Genomic DNA, 22,019 nt, shown 5'->3' with positions numbered 1-22,019 from the left:
AAGAATGATGATATCCAGCTTAGAACTCTGGGTGTGCTAAGCCCATACTCACCAGATGTGAGCCCCTGGGGTTGATTTTGCAAAGAGAGAGAGTGCAAAGATGTTTAATATCCTAAATAAAAGATAGGGTAGTCATAAATGGTCAGTTGTCAGAGTGGACGGGTATAAGGAGTGGAGTCCCCTCCTCCCTCCTATTTGTGATTTTTATAAATGGTATTCGGAAGGGTGATTAACAATTCGAGCCAGGTCATGCTGCTTCAGAAATACTTGGATTGGCCACATATATATGGTCTGAAAAATGGCAACCAAAGTTTAATGCTTCTAAAAAGGAAGCTAAAAGGAGCTAAGAGTTGTCCAAGTTGGAAAAGACTTAGGTGTTATGATGCAATCTGATATAAAATTTTCTATTCAGTAGAAACAGGCAGCTGAGAAGTCACATGGTGTCCTGTCTATGATTATGGGACTGTTATTATCCCTCTGTACAAGACTATGAAGAGTCTGCATTTAAAATAAAATTGTCTTCAGGTGTGGTCTAGAAAGAGTTCACAGGAGGGTTACCAGATTGATAATGAGTGCAAATCAGTACACATATGAAGCATGACTTAGAAGGTATGAATGACTGCAAAGTTTGTCAGATCAGATCTGATTAAGGTGTATAACGTGCTGAAAGGGTTGAGTGAAATGAATGCAAAAATTTGTTTTCCTTTCTGTTTGATTAGTAGTGCAGATATTAACCAGGGGAGCTCAAATATAAAATCTCAGAGAATAACAGAATACTATCTCATGAAGTTTACTTGAGTAGTGGATTGTTGAACACTGGAATAAACAATGTCACAGAGGCAGTTAGTCTGGCTAACTTTAAAAGCAGAATTGAATGGGAATTGGAATAATACGAATAATCTATTTTATTTTATTTTTTTGGCTGATATGAAAGAAGCCCACTCCTCTCTAGCACCATTTAGTTAATGCTAAAATGTATTAATACTAAATAATAAAATGTACTTGAAATTCGAGTATATTTTAGTTTTAATAAGGACATATTAGTATGGCCCATTGTATTCGCTTCTGAGTGCATGGCCTGTGTTGAGCATGTGTTGCATGGCACTCCTGAAATTTTGCATTTTTTAGTGATATTGAAAAGCTAATAGTGATTTTTTGTTGACCAGTGTTTAACCTCACAGCGAGTCTATAGGTCTTGCAACAGGTCATCAAATTCAGATAAATCTTTAAAATTTTTATCATAGTATCCACCACAGACAAAGAAAGGCTGCCTGTTCCCTAAGTGAACAAGGTCAATCACCCCAGGCACTCACATCTGGTGAGTATGGGCTTGGCACACCAGGGTCCTGAGCTGGCTATCATCTTTCTTCTCTTTCTTGGTGATTCCTTTCTACTTCTCTCTCTCTGTCTCTAAAGGTAACTCGGGAATTTTTTTTGGCTGGTGCAACATAAGCCTCAGGCTTCCTTGCACTCTATGGCTAATAATAATAATAATTTTACTCCCCCACTGATTGATTCTTGTTCCCCTGCTGAAAGCCTGTTGCCCCAGGACTCACTCTTGAAGTGACCTACTTCCTGTTTATTCCATTCATCTTTAAAACTCTCGAATTTTTACTGACCTTGTTAAGCAGGAGTATTAAGGTTAATGAAACAAGATTGGAGGACTATCTAGCCACTTCCACCTTTGAAATCTTAAACAGATCAGGTCACCTTTGCACCTTCTTAACTACCCAGCATGAAACAAATATTGATGTCACCATAGCCAACAGGTCTGTATCCAGGAATATAGCCCACTGCAGTGTAAATAAGAAGCTGGACTACATTGAGTTACTGGGCAATCTCCTTTTCCCTCGTCTGTTTGATTGACCCAACCCCACCATGCATGAAAGACATCAAGAGATATACCCTCAAAAGGGCGAATTGGGATATCTTTGTGGCCTCACTTGACAACCTGCTGGAACATAAAACACCACAAGATATTTCCTGACTCACCCCAGACAAACATGCTGCAATAATCACAACAATCCTGAAAAAGGCCTGTGAATTATCCATTCCAAAGAAGAAACACAACAAAACTCCATACCGTGGTGTGCTGAACTTCCCCAGCTCCACAGACAAGTCCACTCAGCTAGGAAAAATTTTCAGCGAGCCCACAGGTCCTGGCCCCAACGGGAGGTTGAGGCCCTGCAAAAACCTACCATGGTCTAAGAAATAGATATACCACAGCGATCAGGAACAAAAAGCAACAGTTGTGGCAGTATCTAGTATCTGACACGAGAAATTCGGAACCCTGGGGCATAGTATATAAAATTGTTACAAGCAGGCTTCCACATAGTGAAGTCACATATGCTACAGTCACCTCGTATGGGGCCCCTACCAGCTCATGGGATGAATCTTTCACCAATATCCTGATTTGCCTGTTCCCTGAGGAAACCAACAGACATGTTGGTTTCCTCAGGGAACAGGCAAATGTTTTAGACATTCTCTCAGATTATGCCAAGCTGTGCTTGCTACCTGGGAGGCTAAAACCCTGATGAAACTGATATTCGGGTAACACTCAAGTCAAGTGGATCTAATTTTGGGGAAGTCCGGTCAGTCTGTGCATGCCAAAACCTCTGCTTGCACCTTCACGATGGTGGGACTGTTAGTAACCCTGGGTATAACCCCCATGTGCAAGTGCTGAAACCCAGGTGAGAACCAACATAAGCAAGGGTCGAGGTGTGGCGACCACACCACATTGAGGAATGCCCCCTCTGTGTTACCAGGCAATACTAGGTGGTTGATTACTTTCATCAACTGCTGCAATACCACCATTTTGCTTATTGGAGGCTTGAAGTGGTGGAACCCATGTTTAGTCTCTAGAGCAAAACTCTGGTAACCCCTCCCCCATCTCTTCTGTTATGCAATATGATTTGATGTCTTTTGAGGTCATGTGGACATCATGACGAGATCGAATTTTCCTTATATTTTGAGGGTACAGCTCTAAATCAGTGTTTGCAGGCTGGCCACTAGGTAATACACCAGGCAAAACCTATTGGTAACTCTCTAGGAGACTTCCGGACCAGCTATTGTATAATTTTGCTGCCTCTACTCTGCCAGATAGTGACTGGAGGGAGTCCGAGAAGTGTGTATGCAGAGGGACTGCCGAGGCCATGTTCTGTCAAGGATCTGGGTATATTCTTACCATGTGTATTCCGTGTCCAAAAGCAGCTAGCAGGGCTACCCATGGGGGTACCTATGGTTTACAAGTAGATCCAACAATTACATTTCTGATGGTAAATCTATGTACTTACAAACCATAGGTACCCCCATGGGTAGCCCTGCTAGCTGCATCTTAGCTAACTTGTACCTATACTGGTCCGAGACAACTCTACCCTCAGACATACAGCTTTATAGATACATTGATGACTTGATGATTTTCAACTACCCAACTTTTAAACAGGACTTTGCTAGTTTTTACCCTGCACAACTGACCCTGGATAAAACAAATAGTAATGATCTTTCAGCCAACTACCTAGACATAAATATTGACAGCCCTCATACTGCTATCAACATATACAACAGAAGAGATGCTTTTAGCTTCAATGTAGTCAAGGCGCCTCCGTAGCCAGGTGGGAAGGAGCAGCAGTGCGTAGCACATGCTTCTTGATTATACCGGGGTTCGAGCCCATCACCACCAAATACAGAGGATGCGGAAAGGTCAGGGAATGACCACTGCATATCCTGGAGCAATATGGCCTTAGTTGCTAATACTCCTAAAAACCAAACAACAACAATGCAGTCAATCTTACCCATTGGCACTCTAACATTTCTAAAAAAGTTCATGCAAACATAATTTTTTCTCAATGTTTAAGAATTGCAACAATATGCAACAGCATCAGTCTATTTTCAGACAACATTAAAATACTCTACAATAAATTACTACAAAATAAATTCTCGGCTGCTTTCCTCTACCATCACTTCAAAAAATCATGTAACATTATTAAATTTAAAAATGTTACAAACTACGACTTAGTTCTAACTTCCTTTACATTTAGGCCTGTACATATTGTATAGTTTATACCCCATGACTCTGTCATGTCTCACAGTGTGAAAAGCTTGGCCCACGGATTGTCTATATACGGGGGTATTATGTCATTTGTCTTGTCCTGTCTTCATTGTTGTTTGTTTATTTTTGATCTTAAAAATATTATTTTGATTTCTTTAACATTTCTATTATTGACTTAAACACGTGGCAATTGTCCAGTCATTCATCCAGGGACCAACTGTGGTACGGGTTTGCAACCCCGGACAGCCTGAGCACTACTTTATTCACCTCCATTCCAATTCCTTTCTGCTGTTCTTTTTACTACATTTTATTTCTCGTGAGCAATTAGGCTGGCTGAAAGCAATATCGAGATGCTATTTCTCTACTATCACTACTTGTTTTCTTCTATTACAAAGTTTAGTGTCTTTTCCCCACTACTTTGTTAGTTTTTGTTTCACCCTCTGCTGGCTTTTTGCCTCATCTGTTTAATTGCTCACTTCCCTGTCACACGGGTACAGTTCCTGTTTATGAATTCATACCTCTCCCCCATGGGGCTACTCCAACTGACATATATACACTGCACATGAACACTGCTCTCTCCTTTGGTCACCATTGACTTTCAATGTCTTCCAGTCCATACAAACAGTAAGTTTTCTTGTTTTGTCCCATCTCTTAGATTTCTTTGATTTTATATTTCATTCTTCTTTTTCCACAGGATTCTATTGGCATGAACTTATTTATTTATTATTATTATTTTTTATTTTTTAAAGTTTATTTATTCTTTTATTCTTTCTTCTGGTGTCTGTCAGGTCAGCTATGATGTATACATATACCTTTTACGTATACATCATAACAGAAACAGAGACCTCGGTATTGCAGTGGCTCCTACGATTTCTGCTGCCGACCCCCGGATGAAGTAGTTAAAAGTCCTAGGACCCACAGCTTTAGGTACTTACAATAATTATATTAACTGCATTTTATTTCAGGTAATTTGTTTTTTAGCATACAGGTTCTCTCAATTTTTCCATGGTTATTACACCTGATAGTTCAACTCCCCTACGAAATACACAATTTTTTTTTTTTTTTTTTTTTTTCTTTTTTTATGTAAACCCCAAACACGAGAGGTATTAGAACCTATAGTACTTAGTATCGTGCTTGGGTTGGAGGTTGAGAAGACGAAAGAAGATATTTGTTGACATTGGACATGAACTTCTGTGGACTGTAATTTTCAGGATGTGTGGAAATTTGCCTTTAGCCAATGGATGGTTAATTGCTGGAACAAACTCCCATCTGTCGTGGAAGTTGATAGCTTAAATAAATTCAAGGAGGAGCTGGACAAACTTTTAGAGGGAATAGATGTGTGAAAATTGTTTTTTTTTTTTTTTTTTTGGTCATGCTACATAAGCTCATATGCTTGCTTTCTTGCATCATATGCCTCTATTACTGCTACTTAAGTGATGCCAATTCTTTTGCTACTTTAGTAGTTGCTGTGTACTAAAATGATGCATTTATACTAACCTGTACATCAAATACATATATATATATATATATATAAATATATATATATATATATATAAATATATATATATATATATATATATATATATACATTTTTTTTTATCAAAAGTTCACAACATGCAGATATTCTGACATTCAAATACTGTGATTAATTACAAATGTGCCAAAACTTGTAGCCTGCAATAACTATCTTAGTATTTTGGAAAATTTCTTGGGAAGTACAAGTACCAGAACTTGTGGTGGTAATTTTAAAATGTAAATTTATCACAACTGGATATTACGCTGTATATTTAGAACATTTTGGACATTGTAACATTATCATTAATGTGTTCAGGAACTTGAATTCTGCATAATATTGTTTCTTATTCTACCATGCATTTAGAGGGCTGGTGATAGGATTAAAAACTGAATCTGGTAATGTTACCTTAGTTTGGTTGTAGCATTGGAGAGTTTTGTCCACTATTTTTGACTGAAATAAAGTTATTGTACAAGTACTTTGTACAGTTCAATATGTGTTTTTATCTTTTTGTAATGATCACTTATGTATTGCCCTTCTCTAATCATTTTAGTTTTATAAAAAGGTCATAAGAAAGATTAATATTACTAAAGTTATTAATTTGATGCAGTCTGCATATGTTCTAAATATGTTTAATGTAACATGTTCAAGCAGTTTTAAAAATTCTTCCGTACATATTTCATTTTTATTGCAGTTACTGTATGTAATAAATATTTATAGTAATAAATGTTGTGGTAATAAAACATTATAGTAATAAAAAAATCTCAAGGCCCTATAATAAAGGCAAAAAAAGTTTGGTTTCTTATTATCCTGCATCAAGGCAGTCTGTCCTGTTCACCTTGGATAAATAAAATCCCATTATACTTTCAGTTTAAATTGTACTTGCAGCTTGTGCATTTATCCATGTTGGTGTTATATCATACTTTTTTTGGGCATGTTGATCAGAAAAAGCACTTTTGCACAGGGCTGCTTCAGGGCGATAGTGGGCTTTGAAGCATCTGTGGAACTCCTGTTTCATGATGCCATCCAAAACTTTCTGAAATTCAGCTTGATTCTCTGTGATCTCTTTGAATCTTTGTCATTTTAATTTGATTTTCATTTTGGGAAATATGAATAAGTTTCAGGGGACCAGGTTGGTAGTGTTTTAGACCATTGCCATGTTGTTCTTGGACAAAAATTGTTGACTGAGAAAGCTGTGTACTGGTGCATCGTCTTGATGCAGAAGCAGACCATGAGTGTGCCATTTGTGTGGGCATTTTTTTCTGACATCCTTGCTCAAATGCCTTTGGATCCCAATATAGAACAGTTCGACTTAGTGGAAGGAACTCCTAATGAACAATTTCCTTGTTGTCAAAGAAAACAGTCAGCATGCTCCTGATGTTTGACCTCCATGGCCTTTTATGGATGGGAGATGGTGTCTTTCACTGGGAGAATTGCTTTGTTTCTGAGTCATAACCATAAATGCAGCTTTTATCCCTTGTTATGATGTTTTGGAAAGGAAGTTTGTCCTTTCTGGCCTGTGCTTGCAAGACCCTGTACACAAAAAGCTGGTTCTGTTTCTATTCACCACTTAGCAAACAGGGCAGAAATTTTGCAGTAGTCTGCTTCATGTTTAAATTTTCAGTTAAAATATATTGGCATGTACAGTATGATAGGTGTAGAATGTCACAAATATCATTAATCATATGTCTTCTGTCCTCATGGAAGACTTGATGCACTTTTTGAACATTTTCATCATTCTGATTTGGTAATGATTGACTTGAGCACTCAGAATCTGTAACCGAAGCTTGGCACCTTGGAAACACAAATGCCAATGAAAAGTTTGTGTTCTGCCCATAGCATCATCACAAAACATTTGCTTAAGCACTTTGAAAGTCTCTGAAGCTGTTTTCCCAAGTTTATTACAAAATGTTCCTTAATATCTGCCATCTTACTCAGCTACAAAAATTACAAGCCACACTCAACAGGAACACACTTAAACGCCAGCTGCACAAAAAGTACAGTCCTTTTGGTGCCAAACTCACCAAGGTTGTCAGGGTGGTTAATGACAGTAATCAGGGTGAACTACTGCAACAAGATCTAAGAAAATTGGGTCAGTGGGCTGAGAAATGGAAATTGAAGTTTAACATTAACAAATGCCAGGCACTGCATATTGGTAGCAGTAATCCCAGAGTAACTTATCAGTTGTGTGGTTCTGCACTCAGGGTAGTAAAAAATGAAAAAGACTTGGGGGTAATTGTGCAGTCAGATATGAAATTCTGTGAGCAGTGCAGACATGCTGCCAGAACAGCTCATGGTGTTTTGTCAGTGATATATAGAAACTTTGTTAGCAGGGATAAAGAGGTGATTATCCCTTTGTACAAGGCCATGGTTAGGCCAAATCTTGAATATTGTATACAGGTCTGTAGGCCTCACTTTAGGAAGGATGTAGATCTGCTGGAATGGGTGCAGAGAAGGGTAACCAGATTGAAGGGAACAGAAGGGTGCTCTTACCTAGAAAGGCTTCTGTTCTTCACATTGCAGCTTCTGGAGACTAGGCCTTTAGGGTGATCTGATTGAGGTGTTTAAGGTCTTGAATGGATTGAGTAAGCTGAATGTGAATGGCATCCTTCCTCCTGCTGAGACTACACATTCAGGGGCATAAATTCAAGTTGAGGAAGAATAGTTGCAAGATAGATGTGTGGAAGTTTGCCTTTGGCCAGTGGGTGGTTGATTGTTGGAACAGGCTTCCATCTGTTGTGAAAGCAGATGGTTTGAATAAATTCAAGGAAGAACACGATAAATTCTTGGAATATATGGATGGGAGAAGCATGTAGTGTTTTTTTTTTTTGGATTGATGCTATATAAGATTGCTTTCTTGCATCATTTGCCACTACTACTAATTCACAATTGTGACCTGCTTACCTGGATCTGAATAACTTATTGTGACCACAGTGACTGTGCTGTCCCTAGAGCTGAATAAGGCCATGCATGGTGGTACTCTGGGCATAGCTGCCTATTCACCTTCTGTATGCTGCTCACCAAATTCTGACTAAAACCAGTAAGGCTAGGGGACAACTTGTCTGCTGGCACATACCATTGGGGCTACTCCTGGTGCCGGGGATAAGTATCAAATGTACACTTGTTACATTTTAAGTCCTGTTTGGGTGATAATGTAACAGAACAGTGTGAATGCATCTATATGTGTGAAAGAGTAAAGGCAAATATTAATTAATGTTAAGCTGTATTGTGTGAAAGCATCCTCCCATGTCTGTGTGTGAAACTGTAAGCATAATTGTCTGGTGTACATGTCTAAGTGTGTCTGTGAAAGTATCCTGCATGTTTTTTTTTTTTTTTTTTTTTTAAGAATAAATTTGAAAACGTGAGTGTATCTGACCCTTCCACAGATGATTTACATTGTATCTAGGAAGCAGTTGTGTGTCCTGAATGTATTTGTCAGTCCTGTGTCTGTATGAGTGGATGAACAGATCGGGCATCGAGTCTGTTTTCCTATAATTTCTGTCCCTTACACTGTATAAATGGGCAAGTGTTTGTGTATGTAGGTCTGTTGTTAGTTTGTGTGAGAGGGTATATCTATAGTCAGTGCTGTGATGTGATATCTGGTATTCCTTTATCTTTGCATGTATGAAAGATTGAAAGAATGTGTGTGTTTCTTTATTCATACTGGATTGCTGCTCTTAGATATATTTTATAAAAAAAAGTATATATGTACATGTATATATGAAAAGATTAAGTGATTGAGAATGTCTGTGTTGCTGATCTGACCCTTCCATGCATGATTTACAGCTAGGGGTCCTCCTGTCTGGGCATGCTCCCATGCTGCTCATCCTGAACATTGACCACTTTAGTTGATGCCATGCTGATATTCTTCTAAGGCAGCATAGTATGGGATGCTGACATTGGCTGCTGCTGGTCTGCACCAGTATGGGTTACAGAAGACCTTGCTTGTTAGCTGTGAGTTCCTCCCACATAGGGAGTGGGTGTCTTAACAGTATCTTGAATGAATGAATGTACTTCCCAACTCCAAGGGTAACTCCTACCTCTCACCAATTTAAATATTTTGCCTGGTGGACCCTACTACTGCATACACTATCTGCTGTTCTTATCAGCCCTGCCCACCCCGGTGGTGAGGGAACTCGTTCCAAAGGGGTGCCTTCTATCCTCTCTTCAAATTCCTGGTGGATGTCTCCTCTCCCACTCCACGTCACTTCATCTTTATCCTAAACTTAAATTGTCACCTTCATGCTCTATTCGTAACAGAATCCTTTCCCCCTCTTTTTAACCCTCACTGGTAAGCTCAGATGATGCTAGGGGTCCCCCCACCAGAGCTCTCAAACCTGCCAACCTTATCTACTTCTCCACAACACTGCACAGTAACTAGGAGACTGTGGTGTTCCCCTGGCCCGTAGGCTAAGTGGCCAGATGAACAACATAACCCTGCACACGTACATACTAACACATACTATCTGGCTTTTATAGAGTTTGTATTACGCCACAAAGTTACAATGTGGAGTTGGAAGAATCCTCTGGGGCCACAGGACATTTAACACTAAACAAAAAAAAATAAACAAACATGCTAACTCACAATGAATTTGTTCAGTGGTATCTAATGGCATGCTACTATACTATATGTGGTTAGCACTCCATGCAGCCAGTTTGAATTCCACCTCATTTGTGTGTATATAAAATTCCTGTGCCTCCTGTTGTTGCAGTTCAGCTGATGCTGAACTGCAACATTAGGACAATTTACATTATTAGTCTGTGTTAGGTATGAGGTGGAAAACCAGTGCAATGTTTGAATGCATTTTATTTGTTTATTTTTATTATTCCCAAAATATCTGATTTTTGAATTCTGTTATAAGGGCAAAGAATTATTTTGTAAGGCTAAAGAATTCTTTTTTAAGGGTAAGAGATTCTTTTATAAGAGATACAAAATAATTTTTAACAAGTTATTTTGTTAAGAGTTATTTTGTATCATGAGTCCACTCCCCACAGGTATGTGGGGAGATACAGGTGTCTGGATATAGCAGGTTAGGTTTTCTAGTACAACATTAAAAAGCAGTGATTAGGATTAGTACATTTGATTGCTGATGACCAGAATCTAATTGATAAGCCTCTCATAGGGTACTAACTGTGTAATTTGTTATTGATATATTAACTAAAAAGATAGCAGCCAAATATGCAGAGTTTAATAGTAGCTTAAAGCAACATGCTGAATATATTTCCTTATATTCTTACAATGATTTCTGAAATAATGTTAGGTGTGAACTATATGAAGAGGAAAGGAGTCACTTGGTTCTGCAGCATGCAAGACTGGAGTCAGAAATCAAGAAGAGTAATAAGATTAAAGTTGATGGTGCAGTGCATGGGCATATTTTTATGGAATGTTTTGTTAAATGCTTATACTAGAATGGGTATAAAAATAAGAAAAATATTATGGTAGTAGTAAAAATAAATAAAAATCAATTTATATTCAAATTTATTTTATCTTAAATATTTCTGCATTGTTCTTTATCATTTGAAAGATGTTAACACGTAAGAAATTTCGTAGGAAAACAAATCGTTCATATTCATCCGTTTGTTCAGAATATTTTCTTTCTTCACATATAAGTAAAACCTCTCCGAAAGATGGATCTAAGAAAATGACACAGATTTCAAAAAAAAAGAAGACAAAAGCCAATGTTTCTCTTCAAGGGGCATCATTGAGTTTATGTAGTAATAAAAATGGTGATAAAAGTTTTGAGTTTTCGGATAATTCTTTTGTGGAAGGAATTATAGATGATCTTGACAGATTAGAAAATGAGTATTTAATTGGAATGGAAAGTGATAACAGTGATGTAATAGAGAAGCATTCAAAACCCAGTAAAACCATGGCTATTTCCAAGGATTACAAACAGTTGAAAGATGTTTTAAATATTCAGAAGAAAACAAACAATGCTTTTCATTCAGAAAGAAAGCATAAGTCATATACCAAAATTGAAAAGCACTCTAACTTAGAGCAGTCAGTATTAAGTGAAAATATCAACAGAAATCCATCTGAAGATAGCAGTTGTGATACTTCGCTTTATGATACACAGAATTCAGAAGAATTTCCACTGGGCACTGGAAAACACAGTAATGGATTAGCAACCCAGATTGTAAAGGCTTTTAAAAACAATGCTCAACTTTCTGCACAACAGTCTTCCAATTTTGTACATAAAGACATTGCCATTGTAGATGCTCTTGTAAAGGCACATGAAATTGAGTCAAATATGGAAGATCATGCTATAGGTCCCTTTTTTGGTCTTCCATCACAAGTTCAGCTACTCTTAAAAGAATACAGAGGAATTGAAAGCCTCTATCCATGGCAAAAGGAATGCCTTTCCCTTCCAGCTATCAGAGAAAGACAAAACCTAATATATTCTCTTCCAACAAGTGGTGGGAAAACTTTAGTAGCTGAGATTCTTATTTTACGCGAACTTCTATGTAAACACAAAAATGCTATACTTATTTTGCCTTACGTTGCTATAGTACAAGAAAAGGTAAGAGCACTTTCTCCTTTTGCAGTTGAGTTACACTTTTTAGTAGAGGAATATGCTGGAGGTAAAGGGATATTCCCTCCCAAAAAGCGAATGAAAAGAAATGTGGTTTATGTATGTACAATAGAGAAAGGACATTCACTTATAAATTCATTGATTGAATTACAAAGACTTAATGAAATTGGTATAGTTGTAGTTGATGAACTTCATATGTTGGGTGAAGGAGGATGTCGTGGAGCAGTTCTAGAAAGTATACTTGCTAAAGTTAAATTTATTTCTGAGCAGATTCACATAATTGGCATGAGTGCTACATTAGGAAATATTAGTGATCTTCAAAAATTCCTTAGTGCTGAAGTATACAGTTGTAATTTCAGACCAGTTCAATTAATAGAGTACCTTAAGATTAGTGATAAATTGTTTGAGCTTAATCTAAAGAATGGTGCTGAGGACAAACTATGCTTTAAACGTTCTTTAAATTTTGGCTATACAAAAGGAATGCTGCTTCAGGATCCAGACTTTCTGCTAGGTTTTGTAATGGAGGTTGTGCCTCTCCATTCATGCTTAATTTTTTGTCCTACTAAAAAACACTGTGAAAGTGTAGCAAATCTTTTGCGTTCTCTAATGCCTAAAACTATTTTAGAACACAAATTGGAAGAAAAGAAAGCATTGTACAGTGCACTTGTTCAAGATTCAAATGGCTCAATTTGTCCCGTTTTAGCTCGAACAGTACCATTCGGTGTTGCTTACCATCACAGTGGATTGACAACTGATGAAAGAAAATTAATTGAGGAAGCTTTTACTTCTGGTGTACTCTGCTGCCTTACTTGTACATCAACATTAGCTGCAGGTGTTAATCTTCCTGCTAAAAGGGTTATCTTGAGGGCTCCTTACATAGGAAGAGAATTCTTAACTTTCAGTAGATACAAACAGATGGTAGGTAGAGCAGGCCGAGCAGGTCTGGATACTTCTGGAGAAAGTATTTTGATTATTAAACCTGGAGAAGAGCAGAAAGTTAGAGAAATTTTGGATACAGAATGGGATATGTGTACAAGTAGTCTGTTTTATAATGGAAGCAAAGGCATTAGTGAACTGATCCTTAGTTTAATTGGTCTAGAGATAACCATTACTGAATGTGAAATACAGAATTTTATGAACCATACCCTTTTTGCTTTACAGTTGCAACAAGAAGAAAAGACTTATCATGACATTCTTAATGAAGCACTTCAGTCACTTATAGATAAAAAACTTGTATTCCATGTACAGAAATTAGATAAAAAATGCCTAAAAGTTACAAAACTTGGGAGAGCAGTTTTCAAATCTGGAATTGATTTAGATAATTCTGAAATCTTATATAAACATTTGGAAGCAGGATTAAATCATTTAGTACTCTGCTCTCATCTTCATCTCTTATACCTAGTAACTCCTTTCAGTGGAATGGATGCTATTTCCGTGGATCCAAATGTGTATTTCCGGATTTATATGGGTCTTAGTCCGGCCGAAAAAATGGTCGCTGACTATGTTGGAGTCACAGAATCCCTCGTTGTAGGTCTAGCCAGTGGTAGAATGATCCGGGATGATAGAAAGTTTCTTTTGCATCGTTTTTATACAACATTAATATTGTATGATCTTTGGAGTCAACACTCATTTTGGGATGTTGCTCAAAAATTTCATGTTCACCGAGGGGCTGTACAGAATCTTCTTACTACTTCTGCAACTTTTGCTGCGTGTGTTACTCGTTTCTGTGAAGAATTAGAAGAATTTTGGTCATATCAAGAACTTCTTCCTAACTTTGCCAAACAGCTCTCTTATTGTGTTAAAATGGAATTACTTCCTCTCATGGAGCTTCCTGCAGTAAAAAGGGGTAGAGCACAGCAGCTGTTTAACTCAGGATTCAAAACATTAGCAGATATTGCTCAAGCTGACCCTAAAGAGCTTGTTAAGAAGGTAGATCTTATGCCTCACCGTGTGGCCAGCCAAATTGTGTCTTCAGCAAAAATGCTCTTGTTGGAAAAAGCAGAAGCCTTGCAAGAAGAAGCAGAAGAAATGGTTGCAGGAATTAAAAATGTTGTAGCAGTATTCCCAGTAAATGAAAATAGCTGATTCTTTTGATAAACTTATTTATAATATAAAAGAGCTAAAGTAATTTGAGTATATTTACTGGATAAAGCGATTGAAATATACCAGAATGAAGAATAGGGTAATAAAATTATTTTTTGTATGTTGGTAGTTTATATAGGAAGTATTTATAGGATAACAATAGCCACATTGTCTTTTTATAATTTTACATATTGTAATGATTAAATTTGATACTTTATCTTTGATATTCTTAAATAATAGTAAGGTTTAGTATTAAAATTTCTTTTTCAGTGGAATTTGACCATAAAACTTACGGTGATGTAAAAAGGTAGCTGCATGCATTTTTATGCCATTAATAAGAGCAGGTTAGGTTTAGTGAATTCATTCATACTCATGCCAACTACTTTCATCGGTGACAGATATAACTTATTAAAAGATTTGAATATTCATCATATAATAATTTGACTCATAGATTGAGGCCATACTGTTTGGAATATCAGCTGTACTCACTGCGACTTGTGATTTACATTTTTTGATTGTGACCTATTTGTAACTTATATTCAATGGAAAACGTTTGCTTCATATGTAAGATATAGGTATTTAAGAGATATGGGAGTGGTCTTTCTGAAAAATAACTTCAGAAATAATTGTAAATGCCCTCAATCATCATAAAAAATATGTAGAGGGTGAGAATACTTGAAATAAAAATGCTTAACTGTGCTCATAATTCATTTATTACTAATAAAGTCTAACAGTCATGTTTTACTGATATTTTATCCTCCTCTTCAGTGATTATAACCTTTCTCTTGCATCATCATCATCACAAAAACATTAAAAGCAGTTGTTAGTTTGATCTTTTGGTGTTTTTGTGACAGTGTAGCATAAGCAAGAAGCAGAAGAAAGAACTTCCATGACACATTATTTTTAGATTCTATTAAGCAATAAAAAGATTCCAAACTTTAAATAGATGAGGTACTTTCATTTCAAGTATTTTAATCAAGAACTTCCTATGAAAACCATTCCTAAACTTTTGTTTGGGCATTTTTTTCTTTGTAAACCATGTATTATTACTTTTTGTAAGTAAATTATCTCATTGAAACAATTTGGGACCATTTACCTCTCAGAAGTTTCTCCTTTTTTTTCTCTTTTTTTTTTTTTTTTTGCACAGTGATAAAGAGCTTATTTATATTGTTTAGTGGTCCATTAAAAATTGGATGGTTATGCTGCTTTTCATACATGTGGAAAGGTCTGGCTAATTCATCACCAGATTAACATAGTGCATTTTTTGTTGGGATGGTAAGGAAGCATTCAATAAAGTCTTTTGTATGATTGCTGAGTTAAACTCAGCCAGAGTTATGTTTTTTTCTCCCAAAAACTTAGATTCTTCATCTGTGTTATTATGAATATTACCTTAAAATAATCCAGAGGAATATAAATATGTAATTGATAACAAGAATTGATGTGTTTATTGTTGAGACTGGGTATACAGAGCAGCTGCAGTCCCTTTGCACCTTCTATTTGAAAACAACTGAATTCATTTGAAACTTTTCTTTGACTTATTCTACAAAGTGGAATGCACCATATTTGTTAGCCTTAACATGCACCCACCTTATTCTTTGACTTAGCACAACATGGTCTTGGTTGCCATTGTGCCATTAAATGTCAGATCAAACTGAGTGTTGTCATGGGGGGTGAACCCCCCCCCCTCCCTCAAATCATTAAAAAACTTCCAGTCCTGATGTACTTTTCAATACTTTTTCCAGGAACCTAAAGAGTGAATTAGTAACAAAAATCCCTAATTTCAGTGACTGTGGATGGAATGAGCCACGGTTCAAAAAATCTTGGGGATGGTTGACCACCTCCATGTTTTCACACATGTAACCTTTTTGTGCTTAGCTATGTTTCCCTGCAGTGAGGGAGACTGCTTGAGTAGGCAGAAATAGTATTACCATGAGGATGTTGTATTTCTTGCAGCAGTGAAACACTACACTTTTCTACCAGCAAGGTATAATAGTTTCCTTCTGATCTTTCTTAGAGATGGTTGCTTGTGAGGAGTGGCATTCATGACAAAGAATTAGCACTTGATTACAAAGTCTTAAAAAGAAAAAAAAAATTGAGAAATTCAAAACTGTTAACATTTGTTTGCATTTAATATGTCACAATTTTAGCACAATTTTCTTAAATCATTATGACACTGACAGGTTAAGGGTGAATTATTTTCATTTGTAATTTCTCAAAGGAAATTATCACTTTAGGTTTGGGATTTGGCATTGCCAGATTATACTAGATTAGTATTAGCAATGGCTATATGGTGAAGAAAGCCTATAGCTTATGCTGTACCAGGCAAAAACAAATAATAATAAAAAATAAATAAATAACAATAATAATAAAATAACAAAAAAATAAATAAAATAATAATAATTAATAAATAAGAGAAAAGGAAATGGACAACCTAAGTGTTTCCATCCTCCTGTAGGTAATTATCTAGCTGACCTTTGAATTTCTACAAACTGTCAGCCTCTACCACCCATGTAGGTAACTTATTACAGTAATTTATAACCCACTGGCTAAAATAAGACTTCCTGCAATCCAGTCTAAACATCTCCCCCCATAACTTGAAATTATGACCCCTAGTTCTAGAATCATTTAGAACCATGAAAATTTCATCCTCATTCATTTTGCTTATGCCTCTCAAAGCTTTAAACACCTCAATCAAGTCTCTCTAAGGTGCCTAGTTTTCAAGATGTGCAACCCACATATTCGAAGTCTTGCCTCATATGGACGTCCTTTTGCCAATCTCACCAGGCGAGTTATCCATCTCTGGACCCTTTCAAGAAGAACAATGTCTTTCTTTAGGTGTGGTCTCCATACTTGAACACAGCATTCCAAGTGTGGTCTAACAATAGCCTTATACAATGGAATTATGATGTCCTTATCTCTACTAGTAATTGTTCGATACATCACCAATAGGACACCATGAGCCTTCCTTGCAACCTGTCTACAATGCTCAGAGAACTTTGTCTGGCCGTATCATAACACCCAAGTCCCTTTCCTCCACTACCGGCTTTAGTTCATCTCCACCGAGTTTATAAGTTATTTTGGGGTTACTGTTCCCCAGGTGCAATACCCTACACTTTGCTGGATTAAAGCATAGCTGTCATTCTGAAGAAGCTCTGCTTGGCAGTGATCATTAGCTACTGTACCAATCTTTACATAATCTGCAATAGACATCATGCCCTCTATCCCTTCATCGATGTTATTTATGAAAATCAAAAATAACAGTGATCCTAATACTGATCCTTGGGGAACTCCGTTTCTTACATCAACCCAATCTGAGGAATAACCATTTATCACACCCCTCTGTCTCCTGCCCTGAAGCCATCGAGCTATCCATCTAAGGATTTTCTCTGTGATTCCAACCTGTTCTAGTTTATAAAGTAACTGCTCATGTGGGACTGAGTCAAATGCTTTGCTGAAATCCAAATAAACAATGTTGAAATTATTCTCTAAGTTCAGCTCTTGAGTGACCCTGTCAAAATAGCTAAACCAGGTTAGTTAAACATGATTTTCCCTTTACAAAACCATGCTGAGTATCCTTCAGAATTCCATTTCTATCTAAATGATCTTGAATTCCAACTTTGATCATTTGTCTCCATAATTTTCCCTGCTACTGAGGTTAGACTAACTGGCCAGTAATTTCCCACTTTAGAACCGCCCTTATGTATTGGAGATACATTGTCACTTTTCCAATCCAATTGAATCACTCCCGAGTCCAGTGATGCTCGCGTAATTAGCCTCAATGGTTCAATGCACTCACTTGCCGTCTCCCTTAAGATTATAAGGTATATGCCGTCAAGGTTACGAGGACCGAGGGCTGGTAGGAGCCCCTCATGTTCAAAGCCGCTAAGTGGATTTTTCTTATTTTTTGATTTGATATTATTGTTTTTCTAAAACTTTTGATTTAAATTTAGTAGTACAGCATTATTTTGTGATTTTCTGATTAATATGGTGTATTTATTCTTTACTCGGCCTTGTAATCCATAAAAGTATCGGTAAGAGTATCAAATCCATGTGTTACAAGTTGCAACTCCGCTGAACGAGAAGTTTTTTTAGCCATATTTAGCCGGTTTATTGAATAGTTTTTACATCAAATTATTTTCTATAAGTAGTTTATAGACCTAGTAAGGATCGTTAGTTATTCTGAATTGAGACAGCGAGATTTGAAAGTTAATTAATACTTAAGTGTCCATAGATTTACTGTTCGTAACTTGCCGCCTTTGTCATACGATATGTTATATACCGAACTAGATAGTGTTAGTATAGTATAGGTTATAATATTGTCAGTTTATCGGTAGAATCTATTAAACTTGTTGAACTTCGTTTTCAATTAAATTGTACTTTTAACTAAATACATATAACAACTTAGATTACAAACGTAACATAATTAATTAATACATAACTGATACGGAAGTTATATAAAGGGAACTCGTAGATAATTAATACTTGACTCTGAAAAATATATATACCGTTATAACTGTGTTGGGATACACGTTTAGGGGTATAATTTTGAACTGAAATTGAAATTTTATTGAAATTAATAGAAATCATGACTCAGACCAGAGCAGCAAAGCAAAAGGCTCAAGCTAATGGAAATGCTGTGGCTCAGAGGAGAACTGAGGGGGGCATTTGCCTTCTGAATCACAGCCTTTTAAAATGCACTGCTTGCATGATGTTTGTGGAGCATTCAGGTACGGGACATGATATTGCCATGGGGGATGTCTTTGTGTGTGCGCGATGCAAGGAGTGTATCGAAATCAGGCAACAGCTCAGTGTTGTTATGGGCCTATATGAGAGCTTGAAGGACAGGGTGGATGCCCTCGAAGGAACTAAATTGAGGGGCCCATCAAGCTCTCAGCTGCCCACATCAATGCCAGAGCTTGCACTTGGTCATCACGCAACACAGCGGCAACCCCGAAGGCAGAATGCGCTGGTCCCACAGGAACTAGTAGTTGTTGGTGACTCTATTGTCAGGGAAACGGGGAACATGCTTTGTAAAAAGGATAGGTGGAACAGGATCAGGGTATGTCTGCCAGGGGCAAAGGCTGATGATGTTGTAGAGCGGATATCATCTTTTAAGGGCACAAAAGGTGATATAGTTGTACACGTTGGCACAAATGATATTAAGAGTAGGAGACCAAAGGAATTACTTAACAAGTACAGGTCACTGTTGGAAAAAAAGCCGTGAATTAGGGTTGAATTTGAAAGTGTCTGCAATTCTGCCCAGACACTATAGGAGGGAGTATTTGATGAGAGCCTTATCAATTAATTCGGTCCTGGAAAGATTGTGCAAGGCTCAAGGGGTAGAATTTTTTTCAGCGTGGTCTGTGTTTGTTAACAGGAGAGACTGCTTCTACAGGGATGAGATACACTTAAATAGAAAGGGTGCAAAAATATTTGCTGATGCTGTCGAGGCAGTGTTAAGTGGGTCAGAAAACTGCTAGCTTGGGGGATACAAGGACTAACAGATTAACAGTAGCCACTGGCAGAGGTGAAAATGATTCTTGCACTGCTTCTATTGGAATAAGCAGCAGCCTGGAAAACAAGATGCAGGATATTTCAGAGACTGCTGGGAGTCATTGCGGTACCAGTAAACACATGGGTTGTGTTAGGGTAGCTAAGAATAGAAACAGGTTTGTTTGTTTGTTTGTTATTTGGTTTTAAGGAGCATTAGCAACTAAGGCCATTATTGCTCCCAGATATGGGTGGTCATTCCCTGACCTTTCCGCATCCTCCGTATTTGGTGGTGACGGGCTCAAACCCTGGTCTAATCAAGAAGCGTGTGCTATGCACTGCTGCTCCTTCCCACCTGGCTATGGAGGTGCCATAGAAACAAGTGCATGTATACTTGCGTGTACACCAATGCTTGGAGCTTAGTAAATAAATTTGATGAATTTGAAGTATTGCTCAAAACATCAAAGGAAGATATTGTTGAGATATCAGAGACGTGGTGTCACACAGATATAAGGAATGCAGAACTGGAATTTGGGGAGTACAATGTCTACAGAAAGGATAGACAGGCTAGGAAGGGAGGAGGGGTTATGCTATTAGTTAAGAAACACACAAAATCCAAGGAAGTGAAGCCAGTCAACACGCTGGACAGTGCAGTGTCGAGTCAGTTTGGTGTGACATAAGCATTGGGAGATCAAAATTGAGAGTAAGAGTGTGCTATAGGCTTAATGACTCTGATGAGTATAATAAGAAACTATACAGGGAAATAGTGGGCCAGTAAATCAGAGAGTCTCATAATAGGGGATTTTAATTTCCCAGATATTGACTGGAATTTGGGGGCTGGTCACTCACACACTAGCAAGGCTTTTGTGGATTTATTGGATGATTGTTTTTTACATCAGCATGTTCGGGAGGCAACTAGAGGGAGTAATACTCTTGATTTGATTATCAGTAGTGATTCTTCATGCATTAAGAATCTGCAGATAAATGAACCACTAGGTGGAAGTGATCACAGTGTGCTGAAGTGGGATTTACTCAAAGAGGTAACTACCATTAGGGGTAAAGGGAAGGGTTATTTCTTTCGTAAAGGCGACTACGATGGACTGAGACAGTATTTAAATTCTATATAGTGGGACCAACTAATGTTACCAACAGCAAATTGAAAATGGGAAGCATTCAAAGAACTTATCTTGGAAGCTACTAGGCTTTACATACCAACTAAAAAATATTGTTCAAGGTTTAGGCCTAAATGGATGTCAGATGAACTAATGAGACATATGGCAGAAAAGAAAAATGCATGGGATACATACAAATTAACACGTGACACAGAAGCCTATGATAGATACAAGTTGATCTGTAACAAAGTTACAAAGGAGGTTAGGCAGGTGAAGGCAGATTATGAGAAATCTTTGGCAAGGGATGCAAAGAAAAACAGCAAAGAGTTCTTTACTTATGTAAACTCTAGAAGGAAGGGGATGAATCAGATTGGTCCACTTGATATCGATGGGTCAACTGTTGATGATCCTGCTCAGGTAGCTAACAAACTAAATGAATATTTTACATCGAAATTCACACATGAGGAGTTATTCAACGAGGGGAATGCCAGAGGTGTATTCAACTTTGGCAGTAAGCTAGAGAATCTTGTAATAACTGAGAGTAAAGTGGAGGACAAATTGTTGAAGATAAAGACAAGAAAGGCACCTGGGGTGGATGGGATATATCCAGTTATATTAAAGGAGGCAGCAAAGGAAGTAAGCAAACCCTTAGCCATAATTATGAAAGCTTCCTTGGACTCAGACTGGAGATGTCCAAATGTGACCCCAATTCACAAAGGAGGATCATAGGCTGACACAAGTAATTATAGACCTGTGGGTTTAACTTCTGTTCCAGGAAAATTAATGGAGACACTGGTTAAAGAAGCACTGCAGGATCATCTAGACAAGACTTCAGTTATAGCTCGGACACAGCATGGTTTTGTTAAGGGGAAGTCTTGCCTGACCAATTTGATTGGATACTATGATGCAGTCAAAAAACAGAACTGGATGCAGGGAATAACTTTGATATTATATATTTGGATCTTAGAAAGGCTTTTGATACTGTTGCATATGGAAGACTGCTGCACAAATTGGAGCAGTGTGGCATTGGAGGCAAATTGCTGCTATGGATAAAGGGGTGGTTGAGGGGGAGAAGACAGAGAGTGGTAATCAATGAACGCTGCTCATCGTGGACTAATGTTATCAGTGGAGTCCCGCATAGTTCATTGTTGGGTCCATTATTGTTTTCTGTATTTATAAATGATATTGATGATGGTATATCAAGCTTAATGTCCAAGATTGCAGATGATACGAAGGTTGGC

The 22,019-nt window shown here is 37.4% G+C and overlaps 2 protein-coding genes across 2 annotated transcripts in view; both read left to right on the top strand.

The window, feature by feature from the left end:
• LOC150090340 (uncharacterized) overlaps positions 1–22,019 on the top strand; it is an 81,142-nt gene that overhangs the window by 9,438 nt on the left and 49,685 nt on the right. The gene's annotated exons all lie outside the window — the stretch shown is intronic.
• On the top strand, positions 11,087–14,179 carry LOC150090341 (helicase POLQ-like). Its single transcript, XM_090387851.1, has one exon. The coding sequence runs from the start codon at positions 11,087–11,089 to the stop codon at positions 14,177–14,179; it is 3,093 nt and encodes a 1,030-aa protein (XP_090243977.1).

The sequence above is a fragment of the Mastigoproctus giganteus genome, chromosome 2 (assembly GCF_048544385.1).
Source record: "Mastigoproctus giganteus isolate SK-2022 chromosome 2, ASM4854438v1, whole genome shotgun sequence".
Lineage (NCBI taxonomy): Eukaryota > Metazoa > Arthropoda > Arachnida > Uropygi > Thelyphonidae > Mastigoproctus > Mastigoproctus giganteus.
This window is presented reverse-complemented; position numbering and strand designations above follow the sequence as displayed.